The following is a 14496-nucleotide window of genomic DNA, read 5'->3' on the forward strand; positions in this document are numbered from 1 at the left end:
ACTAAAATGTCAGCAATGATGTTGTTTTTGTAAACGTAAGGCAGTTCTACTTTGGTGGCACGTTTAACACAAACTGCAGTACAGAGTCAGATATGACGGCTTACGTGAGCTGTGCACATTTATTCTGTCAAGGTGTATTGGAAGTTAGTCCTCATTCTTATTTCTAGAGAAGGCTCTCCAAAACTGAATAAAAAGTTTGTGGAATCTGCGTATTATAAGAGACAAAGTCAATGAAGTCACGGTATAAAACAAAGTAAGAAACTTAAGTACTGACATGAGAATGTGCAACCATAGAGCGGAGAGAAAGGACTGATGTGAAGGCACTGATGGATAAACCAAGAGTAGGCATTTTGAGGCAAAAATGAAATAATGACAGAGCAGGAGTTAAACTTATTATTATTAACAATGACAAAGAGATGGACTATCAAGTATTAGGCTCGGTGGAGGACCTACAACAACAACATGTTAGTCAAAGTATTACAAAAATGTATGAAAGAACAAGGAGTAGCAATAAGCACAAGTCGAACCTGGGGTTTTGCCAGTAATGTCTATTACTTTGGTGCTGGCACTCATCTGCAGCAGAGTCTCCAACAGCTGATTCGTTTTTCGGTAAAGTGCACTGGACTGCAGCTCTTTTCCAAGCCCTTCCTTCAGTGGTAATTTGGAAACTCGTAAGGGTGGCAGTGATGCTAACTGCGCATTCATCTTTTCAGCCTGAAAAGGAACAGAATTTTTTTTGGAGGGGGGATTTTTTTTTTAGGTGACAGGAACAAAAACTGAAAATAATCAGCTGCAAAACATACTAAGAAAACCAAATATTTAAATTTATACCGAAATGAAAATGTCACAAGTCCAAATCTGTACAATTTTAAGGTTACATCACTTTGACATAGAATAGAAGAACAGTGCCACTGTAGAATAATTAAAACTCGTGAAGCCCTGGACAGAACCTCTGCAAATTTTAACAACTTTTATTTCAGAGCAATGTACCTTCAAACGGTTGTTCTCATCCTTCAGGTGCTTGATGCAGAGACGCTGCACCTTGATCTGCTGCACCAGGAGAGGAGAATCAATAACTTGGAGGGGTCCGGCTCCACCAAGGCCTGGCTGTATACCACCTCCACCTGTAAAGAGGACAACAGACAGCATGAAAACCCCAAAAACAAGCCTCACACAAACACGTGACAAGGTGACAAGGCAAAATGGCAATTTCAGATCAGCTATAAAATGACAAATACTTCAAATCTGCCAAGAGTGACTACAAAGAAAGGTAACATCCTTAATTATTGTTACTTTGAGTTCCTGCTAAATTAGCAGAAAAACAAAAAAATACTTTTTAGGTTAAACTAGCAATCCACCTAATAAAAGGACAGGTTTATGTTTATCTGTGTCTAGTTCTTTTGCTATTATGGATTTTTTAGTTACTATATAATCTTTACAACTATTACAAGTATATACGTAAATTAAGTTGTAACAATGAATTATTAAAACATTAGGAAAACAACTGAAGGTAACTAAAGGGTTAACCAAACATGACTTATGGCCTAAAGGTCTGCCTCATCTTAGAGAAACCACCACTTTGATTTCTCAAGGTTAAAATGAGGTAAATGAGTAATTGACACCCCTCTAGAAAGCAAGGATAAACTACTGGGAAAGCCCAAAGAGCCCTCCTATTAAGGTGCCACTAAGTCAACAGAAGGGTCTGCAGAACACCCCCATCAATGCAGTGGCACTCAGGTAAATAGAAGTCTGGATGGAAAAATGAAGTTCTGCGTATTAAGCAGTCAGATGACGTGAGGTATTCAATGATTTAATATAAAACAAAAGCATAAAAGCAGATGAACTGTTTAATTGCTCACTCCATGGACCAAGACATTTGTGCATATCTATATGCAAATAAAGAATTATTCTTTACTGTCATCTGGTCTCCATGAAGAACTTCTTTGAAAGTAGAGGAAAGTTTTTTCCAGGTCTGTTTGGTGTGGAATGAGTAAAAGCAGTTGTAAGGTTTTTGATGTGCCTTCTGTTATAATGAAAAATGGCACACATTTCATTAGAACATGCATTACAAAATACATTCCAATAGATGGTGCACTGCAAATGTTGATGCTGAATACGCTCAAGTCTACATTTTTAACCCATCTTAGACAGGTGGTACAGCTAAAAGAGAAATAGGTTGAAAAGCAACTGCAACCCCCAAAAGAAAAACAAATAAATAGCAAATAACAGCAGTGATAATAATAATGTATGTAAACTATTTTGTCAATACTCATTTTTTAGGTCTCCGTGGGCAAATGTATCAACAAATACATAATAATAGTAAGTAACAGCTTCTCTCACTGAGGAGCATCACTAGCTGTGCTGATAAATTGAAACAGACGAAAGAGCAATCGATACATACAATAATTAGGCACCTCCTGACGTTTTCGTCTGATATCCTAGTTGGATGCCACCCTGACCCTCTCTATAATCTTAACACCCTACATAATAAAAATGAACTGGAACTTTGTGACTGGAGAAAATGTAGAAAGCAAAAGGGAACTCCAACTCCTGATACACAAATCACCACAACATGACAAAATACAAATTTACATGGCTTTCTTTATTTTTTCCTTTTCAGCAAAATAAACAGATTCATAGATTTTAACCACACTTGTGCAGATTGTGACATATCATGCCTTGGGACTTAAGCTTTCCATCATAAGGTCAAAGAGAAAATCAGCTGAATTTGCCTTTGTTTTAATTGTAATTGTAAATGATTTGAGTTGTGTTGGATCAGGAAAGTGGCTAAAATGGTGCTTTCAGTAAAAGCTTTCGTATAAATGACCAGAGACCTCCTGCAAATGATCCAGTGTCCTCGGTTGATATGCAAACCAAAACACAGTAATCGGACAAAGTGACACCGAGACAAGACGGACACAGACATTTGCATGTGTATGCCGTATGGTGTATTTGTGAATGAACACTACCCTCTGAACCAGTCAGTGGGATGTGTGCCATATTAAAGTAAACTGAACTGAGTGAATGGGCACATGACTGTGTGACTTTGAGCACCGAATAACACGGGTACTGCAGCAAGCAGATCGTGCCATAGCTACAAGTTTCTCAGACTTGTTTATTTCTCACTTCAGCCCATGCAAAATACCCCATGCATTAAATTAATCCTTTCCAAGTGGTCATGAAATTACGTAGCAGTAATAAGAATAATTCATTTTATCATTCGCCTCACAATGAAATGTCCATGCAAAAAAAAAAAAAAACAACAAAAAACCAGAGGATGACAACAGAGCAAACATGGAAGAGATCCAATACCTTTCAGTTGATCCTCTGAAGAACAAACAGGATTGAGCATTGAAAAGATGAGAAAATGAGGAGTCAAAAGACACGTGAAAGTTCAAAATAAACTGGTCTTCAAACATGAATAAACTACTTCATAAAAGAACTTTGGCCAGTGCACTGAACCACAAAACAACATTGAGCAAGCTCTCTTACAATGATGGACACGTTTGCACTTCACCTCCTGCATCATAACTTTCTTTGGGTGATGAAGACACTAAAAGTCTTGTGGTAGTTACAACACATCCATCTGATTTGTATAAAGTTACTGCTTCTGTACACTTTTGACTTTGAAAATGTAATTAGTCCAAATAACAAACCGGAAAGGAATAAAAATGTAGCTTTTCAAAAAGCAAGAAAAAAAATAAAATTCATATTACACAACAGTGCAGTCAACTTTCGTTTTCTGAACATTTTTAGCATTTTTGCAAACTGGCACTCTCTCATTAATTATTTGGAAAAATATGTCTTGTCTTGTACACACAGAACAACAGTTACACCGAGTTACCAAGCAGTATACTGGCTAGTGGTACGCTGGGGATCTTCACACGATACTGAAAGAGGTTAAATAAAGAGACAGACAAGTGAAGTTTCTGAGAGTCAACAGCTTGCAGCTTCTCTCAATGGGCAGGATTTAGCTGTGCTGGTAAATTTAAGCAGACTTACAATACATACAATAATTACACCCCTGCAGCCATGTCAAGGTAATCGGTTTCCTCGTTGCTTGCTAACATGACTTGTGAAACCTTACGCTCTATATAGACAGAATCTCCTACAAAAATAAGAGGAAGCAAGAATTTGTGACAGAAGTAAACAAAGGACAGTCGCAGAAGTAAGGAAGTGTCACTTACAAAGACTATGAGCTGCAGCTTTGAAAGGACAGGTGTCAGTAAGAAAGCCAATAAGTATAAGTGGCTTGCCTGGGCAAGAGACCACCACCAGTCTAAACGTACAATTAAACAATTACAGATGGCACAATATACTAACTGTGAAGAGTATTTGATTGCTGCAGTCCATTTAGTATCGAGCTTTGCCAGTTACAGATTGCTCTAAACAGCACATGAGTGTTGCACCCAATCACAGACACCTCCACTAAGCTCAAATGCGCAGCATACAAAGAATCTGATTCTTAACAATTTCTTTTCTTTTATAAATTTCATTACATTTCATCAAATTGAAGAGAATTGTTTGTAAAATGTAACTGTTTTGTTTTAAACAGCAATGGTGTTGATCAAAGAGTATACTGTGCAAACTGTACTCAAACATTTATATAACCATCTGCAATTCAACAACTGAGTGCATGAAAGATAAAGAAGCAGCAGTAAATTGCAGAATCATTAAATCCGCCACACAGATAACTGTTAAATACTTGTTTATGCTGACACATGTCCGTATCAAGCAGGCTATTGAAGGCAAATTCAGAGAACAGAAGTCATTGCGTTTTATTTACCAAAAGACAAGACTCAAATTCAAACTGTGTGCAACAAAGGTTTTTAAAAATGTTCAACATCCAGGGAAAGAGATACAGCCGCCATACCCAATTTTAAGGCTGTGTTGCCTTTACTGTATGCCAAACGACAGACAGAAAATTAAATGGATACGAATCAGGTGGACCTTTATGAACCACAACAGGTTTGTGGTTGACAAAAACTATGGTAGTAGTAAGCTGAAGCATAACAATTCATTTTAATACGAGGAATTTACCCTGAAATGCAGAAGCTTGCAAATCACATACTATCCTCAGGAATTCTTCTTGTGTTTGCATGATTAGACATAACAGAGCCAACATACTGAACGCCTCTGCTACAAGTGATTAGACCGGACTTCATATAGGCTGCACGTAGCAATGGTTGAGTATCTTATGACATTTATGCCACACCTAAACATTTGTGCATAACATATGTACAGATAATCTGCAAATACCATGTAAGCATATAACGAATGTCAAAAGTATTTAGACAGTCTATGCACTCTATGTACTGTATATACAAGCAAGCACATTATATAAATGTCACAATGGCAGCAGGATGTACCATTTAAATACTCCTTGAGCTTGCTATATATTAATATTGTTACATTTAAATACTTTTATATAGTCATACAACCAAACTATCGGGCCGTGTTTACCTTAACCACTTTGCTTACATACACATGCAACTTTTGTTATCCTAATACAGTAGAACCCAAGTTAACATTCAGATGTTTAATAATTTTCCAAAATGTTACATTTTTGTCATTACTTTTTGAATATCAATAATTATCTGTATTTAAATGTATCAAATAGGTGCTTTGTATTTCTATTGTAAACAAACAAAAACTATATTTTTAAGTTTTCAACTTATTCTGCATTTAGCAATTTCAAGTGGTTCCCTAGCTGTTAAGCAGAGGTTCCACTGCACTGTGTAAATACAGAACATAGTATATGAAGTTGACAACACAAAAAATACATTTAATTGTATTAATTGAAATTAATAATTGCAATTACACTATTATGGGTAGTAATCATTGATTATGAATTTTACGGTAATCGTGCACCTTTATAGCGTTTCCTGAAATTAAAACATTGATACGGCACTGCTGAGCTGTTCATGAAGGTGTCCTGTGAGACATTTATCAGGCAAGCTACTGACTCTCACAAAGCCGTCTTCTCATTATGATGAGGCTTTGGCTCTGACAGACCTGTTCTTCTCAGTGTCCCCCAGTTTCCAAGTTCCTTTTGATGGTGCAGGGAACTGTACTCACTGACACTTTGGCTTTCTTTGCAATTTCTCTAAAGGAAAGGCCTGCACATTAATGGTTTTAATGGTCGGTTTGTCTGTCTGTCTGTGTTAATTATGACAACTTGTCCAAATAAAGCTTCAGAGGGTGCAGCAGCACAGTTTGTTCCAGCACTGCTTCTCTACAGGCAGAGGGTTTGTGCATAAATACAACAAAAGTTGGTACGACTGGGAATTGTTTTCATCAACTTCATCAAGGGTTCATTAACTTCCACCGCTGCAGAAAATCTGTAAGTTGCTAACCCATTACTTGTTCACTGAAAAAGATTGTTTTGTAAAACTCTGAAAAATTACATAATTTTTCAGTTTGTTGTAACCTAAACTTTGGAAATCTAAACTTTTTTTAAACTCTGACAGTTTATTGCTTACCTTTGTATCATTTCAGTTTATTTATAGGAACTGAACTGCTTAAACTTTAATATAAACTGGGAAAATTGGGGTGTTCTAAAACTTTTGACTGGTGGTGTGTAGACAAATACTTTTATCAAATTTAATTATATTTCAAATACTGGAAAATACTGAAAAATAATACTATACTATAAATATAGTACTATGGTACTATCAGGGGCCTACCAATCATAACAGTTTTAATTAAGTAATGTGCATGTGTTTTACAGTGACAGCTAAACAAATTGAAAGACTACTACCAAGAGGTAACTTTCACAACTTTGAGTCATACTCAACTGTTCTTAAGACTGGCAACAACAGACAATAGGAAAGCTACAGAAATTGATATCCCACAAGAGGTCTGAGCTGGAGGGTCTACAAGAAGGAGGATGTTCATATTCAGCTCAGTTAATCAGTCAGTAAACTTGTCCATGACTTTGTTACAATTTTGATCATTACAGACATGACACTCAGAACTGCAACATACAAATTCTGTTCTGCTGCTTTGTTTAAGGTGTTATTGTCGCTCTCTGAATTTCACTTCCAGTTAAGTGTTAAATTTTCAATGAGATTTTCTATTCTTAACAGCACAATGGCAGTTTCTATCACAGCATTCAGAAGGCACTCACTGATGTATCTTTGTTTTTGCACCTACCTGTAGCAATTCCACCAACAATGGAAGCAATTCCTGATGAAGGAGAAGAACGAAGTCCTTCCATAGTGAGTTTCGACTGGTTACTGAGGCGCTGTTTCAGCTCTGCTTTTTCAGCCTCAAGTTGATCAATGTCAGCTTGAAGGGCATCCATTGTCTCTTCAAATTCCCTAAAGAAAATAAAGCATCCGTTTAAACATTATGTTTATTTTTTGCAACACATTTTTGCAAAATGATGGCCAATTTACACTCAAATACTAACAAGGGTAAGGATAGTTCTATTCTTTCATGTATTGAATAGGTCAAACACCGTAAAAATTATTTTCTTTTTCAGAGGTGCAACAAAACCATAATGCATTTTTTTTGGACACCACAGCTGAGAACCACAGAATGAAGATGAAATGTGTAATACTAAACACAAACAGGCTGATTCATAACACAATAAAAATACTGTTGGGCCTGACAAGAATCACCGCCTGACACACTCGTTTGGTTGTAGCTGGCAGTAGTTCAAAATCCACAAGGAGGAGAAATTAGGGAAAGACAGTCTTGAAAACAAATGTGAACTGTAGCTGTGAAAAAAGTGAGGCTCAGTACTTAAGTGTGAAAAGGTCCATTTTTAATAAGGAATCAAAGCTTCCATTGACATATAAAAAGTAAGTCCCTGTGGCTGGATGTACATACAGCAGTCTAAATCGGGGTGTTCAATGCTGGTACTGTTTTGGTTCTGACCACTTCCTTATTCAATTCCTTTGTGAATTTCCCCTTGGGATTAATAAAGTATCGATCTATCTATCTAATGTGAATCTTGATGTTAGCTGAACTCTTCAATCAATCTCTCTCAAGCTCTTTATCCATCCAACGTAGAAACATGAAACTTAATACTACAAAGACTTTTACTGCACAGAGGTCTCGTCATTGTTTTTTACTTTCTTAGATACACTTTGGGTCACTTGGATTAAATGAAGTGCATAACACAACGAAGATGACACCTAATCACCTATATAGGTGCCATTTTCATCTGTATGTGTTTTCACATTGAAGGACTGAGGAGTTCAAACCTCACTGGTCCATTTTGAGGAAAACTACAATTTAGACCAGGAGTGAACAGAATTTCTGACACAATAGAATGATCAGATATAACAAGGAGTCCATAGTGGCTGCAGTTTTTTATTTAAACCTATTTCTTAAGTTAAACAATTCTTTAAAAATTTTGGATTATGTAATTTTTAATTTGAAACAAAATTTAAATAAAAAAATGCAAAAATTTTACCTGTTGTTTATAGATTACAGTTTCAAATATATAAGACATTAAAAACGTAGCAATAATAACCCTTGGTATTTAAAACTTGGCAGAAAGTGTTACTCCCATCCCTCTCTGGTTTTGCACTACTGTACATCATTTTTAGACATGAAGAACATGCACACTGTACAGAAACACTGCTACCCCTCAATCCCCAGTCCTGAACCTGAACTTTGCATGTTCTGCCCAGGTCTTCTGAGGGTTTTCATCTCCCAAGCCAGAAGTTGTACAAGTTAGGTTAACAGCACTTTGGTACCACTAATTTGTTCTGGTGTAAAGGAGTGTTGATGTGTCCCTGAATGCGGGCAGTGATGGACTGACATCCTATCTTAAGCTACCAAAAACACGGTTTGTCTCTTCACAATCCTTAACTAGAATGAGTGACTTCATTAAACACGAAGGATATCAGCAACAAAAGACATCCTTTCATTTCAGAAACCAGTTAATTCATTTAGTTAAGAAAACTGAGTGTTCACTGTTGTATATTGAGGTGGACATTTTTAAATAATTTTGTATTCAAATAGATGTATGTGGTAATTAAAGTTTAAGTGAACTGTAGTAAACTGACAGTACTTTGAAAATCTGCTGATGGTTTATTGGCAGTAGTTTTGGCAACAAGCAAAGGAATGACATGCCGTTTCTCAAAACGGGGAAAACAGAATCTCGAGCAGCAACAGCAACAGTACACTGCAGTGCATGGGATCACTTACAGAGCTGCTCACTTTACCTTCTTACCATACACTTTGAAAAGCATACAGAAACGTTTAAACTACACACACCTACTTATACCCCATCTCTGTATGGTCAGATTTTACTTGTTGAGATTTTTAAACCACAGATAGCACTCAAATGAACAAAATGTCACTCCACTATAAATATTAATTTTATATCGTTTTAACTGGGTAAGTTTTACTTATTAAACAACCCAACTACTTAGCCCAAATGTTATTTGTGGCAATAACTTAAGAACAATACATCTTTCTTCTCAATGTACAACATTAAAATGAGCGAAGAGTGACAAAAGAAGCCAAAAGGTTTCTGTACAAGACCTAAATCTGGGATCCTTATCAAGTGCACTTTACTTCTAAAAATCTCTGTCACATAGTGAATACAGTAATCCCTCGCTACATCACGCTTCGACTTTCGCGGCTTCACTTTATTGCGGATTTTAAATGTAAGCATATCTAAATATATATCACATAGTTTTCGCTGGTTCGTGGATTTCTGCGGACAATGGGTCTTTTAATTTTTGGTACATGCTTCCTCAGTTGGTTTGCCCAGTTGATTTCATACAAGGGACGCTATTGGTGGATGGCTTATAAGCTACCCAATCAAAGCATGTATTACATATTAACTAAAATTCCTCAATGATATAAGATATGCTTCCCGCACGGTGCTTGATTGTTTGCTTTTCTCTCTCTCTGACATTCTCTGCGCCTGACGGAGATGGTGTGAGCAGAGGGGCTGTTTGCCTAGAGGATATTAATGCTCCTCTACAAAATGCCGCTTTGTCACGGTGCTTCGGCATACTTAAAAGCACGTATTGATTTTTTGATTGTTTGCTTTTCTCTCGTGCTCTCTCTCTGAAATACTCTGCTTCTGACAGCGCTCTTTTGAAGAGAAGATATGTTTGCATTCTTTTAATTGTGAGAAAGAACTGTCATCTCTGTCTTGTCATAGAGCGCAGTTTAAACTTTTGACTAAAGGGTGTTATTTCATGTCTAGAGGGCTCTAATAATGTTAACAGTGTGGGAGAGTTTATAAGGGCTTAAAATATATAAAAATAACCATACAAACATATGGTTTCTACTTTGCGGATTTTCATCTATTGCGTTCGGTTCTGGAACGCAACCCCCGTGATCGAGGAGGGATTACTCTACCACATTACCACAACGATATTAAAAACTATCAAGACTGACGTTGAGAGATCATTAACAAGTACAGTGGAACCTCGGTTCACGACCATAATTTGTTCCAAAACACTGGTCGTAAACCGAAGCAATTTCCACCATACGATTGTATGTAAATACAATTAATCCGTTCCAGATCGTATGAACTGTATGTAAATATATATTTTTTTTAGTTTTTAAGCACAAATATAGTTAATTATACCATAGAATGCACAGCATAATAGTAAACTAAATGTAAAAACATTGAATAACACTGAGAAAACCTTGAACAACAGAGAAAATTAACACTGCAAGAGTTTGCGCTATAGTGCTAGGAACCGCTCGCTAAAAACACTTTTTTTTTATAATGAGTTTTAAGCACAGGGAAAAAAATGAACATTTGAAAAATCTGTAATATAATAAACCACCAAGAAAAGTAACATTGCCACAATGCACGCTATGAACCGATCGCTGTAAACAGAACAGAAAACAAAAACAAGCCTTTTCTACCTTATGCGTCCAGCCCTCCCTCTCTCGCGAGCCTGGAGCGCTGTGTCTCTAGCGAGCGCCTGTATGTGTGTGTCGCCCTCTCTCTCTCTCTCTCTTGCTCGCTCGCTGCACAGGAAGAGACTGAACATGTACAAACCTAAAGGGAAACTGGCTTGTTCGTATACAGAGTGTGTGGTCGTGAACTGAGGAAAAAGTTTGGCGAACATTTTGGTCGTAAACCGATTTGTACGTGTACCGAGGTTCCACTGTACAAAGCATCTTCATTCAAACCTTAAATTATTAGTCATCCTTTGCTAATATTCAGTCCAAAATTAGGATGACACTAAAACAATTTTGCAAATTGCCCTAGTTTACTTATGAATAAAGATTAAGAAGAATTAAAAAACAACACTTCAAAAAGACTTTAGAAACCAATTGCTGTACTTACTAAAGGTTAGAATTAATATAGATAAAATCTCAGGAACTGTCTACAAAGCTAGCCTAGGGGAATACAGGTGGGCTTAGCTGAAAGGCCAGTAAAAGGCCAACATGGCCTGGAATAAAATGGATAGGTAGAATGTATGGACCCCCTTCCACTTGAGGAGGACAGCATGGGCTGAGCTGAGTCATACCTAAACTGGACTGAAGTGAAGCAGGGGTGTGCGCACATCAAGGAAGCCATCAAGGAATTGTTTGGTATAAAATTTCATTGTCTCGCTAGATTAAAGTGTTTACCTTAGAGCAGTGTTTCTCAGACTTTTCAACGGTGGGACCCATTGTTTTCTTTTAAGTTTACTGACGATGCAAAGACAACATTTGAAGAGAGGGAGGTTTTCCCTTTCATGAATGGAGTGCAATTACAACCCCCAAATCAGAAAAAGTTGGGACAGTGTGGAAAATGTGAATAAAAAAATAAAGCAGTAATTTACAAATTTCCCTTATTTTTTATTTCATTGCAGACAGTATGAACACAAGATAATTCATGTTTTTTTTGGTCAACATCATTTGATTTGTAAATAAACATCCATTCTTGCCATTCAGGCTTGCAACACATTCCAAAAAAAGTTGGGATGGGGGCAATTCAGGGGTAGTAACGAGGTATAATAACTAAATAATGATGTGATTTGAAACTGGTGATGTCAACAGGTGATTCCAATCATGATTCGATACAAAAGCAGCATCGAGGAAAGGCTACTCCTTTAGGAGCAAAGATGGGCAGAGGATCGCCAGTTTGCCACCAAGTGCGGGCAAAAATCTTTGAAATGATGAAGAAAAACATTTCTCAAAGACAGATAGGAAGAGATCTGGGCATTTCTCCCTCTACTGTGCATAACATAGTGAAAAGAATCAGGGAATCTGGAGAAATTACCGTGTGCAAAGGCCAAGGGCGCAAGCCTAAACTGAATGGCCGTGATCTCCGAGCCCTCAGATGGCACTGCATTAAAAAATGTCATTCATCAATAAATGATATAACTACGTGGGCTCAGGACTACTTCAGGAAGTCACTCTCAAGCACTACAGTACGTAGTTACATTAGGAAATGCCAGCTAAAACTGTACTGTGCCAAAAGGAAGCCCTACATAAATTGTGTCCAGAAGCGCCGTCGACTTCTCTGAGCTCAGAGGCATTTGGGATGGTCCATTGTGCAGTGGAAACGTGTATTGTGGTCAGACGAATTGGTTTTTCACATCTTTTTTGGAAGAAATGGACGCCGTGTGCTGCGGACCAAAGAGAAAAAGGACCATCCAGACTGTTACCAGATACAAGTCCAAAAGCCAGGGTCTGTCATGGTATGGGGTTGTGTCAGTGCCTTCAGCAAAGGTAACTTGCACTTCTGCGATGGCACCATCAATGCTGAGAAGTATATCTCAGTTTTGGAGGAACAAATGCTGCCTTCAAGGAGACGTCTTTTCCAGGGACGCCCATGCTTATTTCAGCAATAGAGAATATAGAGAATGTTTGGCGCATTTTGAAATGAAAAATGTGTCAACGAAGACCCCGTGCTGCTGCGCACCTAAAACGTTGTTTGCAGGAAGAATGGGACAAACTAACACCTGCAACACTTAGTCACTTGATTTCTTCAATGCCTAAACGTCTTTTAAGTTTTGTTAAAAGACAGGGAAACTGTACAAAGTGGTAAATGCTGTACTGTCCCAACTTTTTTTTAAATGTGCAAGCCTGAATGGCAAGAATGGATATTTATTTACAAATCAAATGATGTTGACAAAAAAAAAAACATGAATTACTTTGGGTTCATACTGTCTGCAATGAAATAAAATTTGAGGAGAATTTATAACTTGCTTTTTTCTTTTTTTATTCACATTTTCCACACTGTTCCAACTTTTTCTGATTTGGGGTTGTAGAAGAGCCAGTGTAAGTGGATCCCCTTGGTGAAATGAGCACAGTTTGAAAGTGTGAAAAATATCATGCAGCATTGTCAATCAATTTGGCAGTCTGGACTTGTGTCACATATGACAATAAATCTGAGATAAATTGATTACACTACTATTTTTTTTTAATCAGTATATATAGCCTTGCGTTACTGAAAAAGCCAATTCTGTTCTCCATCTGCATATCATCACTAAGTTCGCAATACCAATCAGTGTTAAGCAGTTTCTGAAGTTAAAAAAAAACAAGGAGGAAATAAAAAAAATAAAAAAACACACAGCAAATTGACCAATAGAGCCACGCGACAACTGAACAGAATGAAGCTGGAATGTGATAAGAAGAGAACACGACCGTGCTTTTGAGTGAGTAGAAGTAATTAGTAACTTTTGTTTGTTTTGTTGCCAGACATTTGTTCAAACCCAGTGTATACTGAGGCAGTTCTACTTTCAGGATTTCATGGTAATGTAGAGTCAAGATATTTTTTACCAGTCTATCACTGAATGAATCAACTTTAAATCACCTTTGTAACATTACCAAATATTGGTGATGTCCTGAATGGAGTTCTTCTGCAATTTCGTTCACAACACCACCACCAAGGACTGTACACAGCATGTTTAACAGTAAGCAGCTCAAGTGAACTACTAATATTAGCCCCGGTAAAAATAAATTACAAACTGTATGCAGAAACACCTCGGATTAACCAATGGCACTATGACAGGCCAACGGAATTAGAAAATTTCCCAGGCAAAGCAGGGTAATACAGCTACTTATTAATATATTACCCAGACTTTATTCTTCATAGTACTGTTTACCATAACCACCTCATTCAGTATGTACTTACTTTTCTTTCTTCTTTAAGAGAGTTTGAGTCTCATCTAGCTTTGTTTGTATCTTATCCACCCTTTCATCAGCATCTTTGGACGAAGAGTCCAGCTTCTTTTCTAGAAGACTCAGACGAACATTGGCCTCACTGAGCTCTTCACCCTGCAAGAAGGCAGTAGTCATAATTCATCTAAAAGTACATTTCATGCTAATATGTCCAAATGCTCATATGTATAAACTGTTTACCATTATTTATTATATCTGCAATGTACCTATAATGCTTCTAAAATTCCAAAAAATAGCAGTATTAATAAACTCACTAACTTTTTACAATATTCTATACAAGGTCTAAAATTGAATAGATAACAGTTCAAATCACACTGCAATGAGTATTACAATGCAAATTTTTATATGTGCAGTTTTTCATGAGAAGAAAATGTTGGAATAAAACAA

The 14496-nt window shown here is 37.0% G+C and overlaps 1 protein-coding gene across 6 annotated transcripts in view; it reads right to left on the minus strand.

Annotated features, from left to right (window-relative positions):
* The window catches only part of dctn1b (dynactin 1b), a 156787-nt gene that overhangs the window by 12625 nt on the left and 129666 nt on the right, over positions 1–14496 (minus strand). For 4 of the 6 annotated variants that reach the window (XM_039751872.1, XM_039751873.1, XM_039751871.1 and 1 more), the window contains 5 exons: positions 14063–14205; positions 7156–7322; positions 3313–3327; positions 991–1124; positions 528–714 (listed from right to left, as the gene is read on the minus strand). In XM_039751872.1, coding sequence (XP_039607806.1) covers positions 528–714; positions 991–1124; positions 3313–3327; positions 7156–7322; positions 14063–14205 — 646 coding nt within the window. The remainder of the gene's footprint in view (positions 1–527; positions 715–990; positions 1125–3312; positions 3328–7155; positions 7323–14062; positions 14206–14496) is intronic. The other 2 variants (XM_039751870.1, XM_039751874.1) reach the window with 1 other exon arrangement.

This window comes from Polypterus senegalus, chromosome 4 (genome assembly GCF_016835505.1).
Source record: "Polypterus senegalus isolate Bchr_013 chromosome 4, ASM1683550v1, whole genome shotgun sequence".
Lineage (NCBI taxonomy): Eukaryota > Metazoa > Chordata > Cladistia > Polypteriformes > Polypteridae > Polypterus > Polypterus senegalus.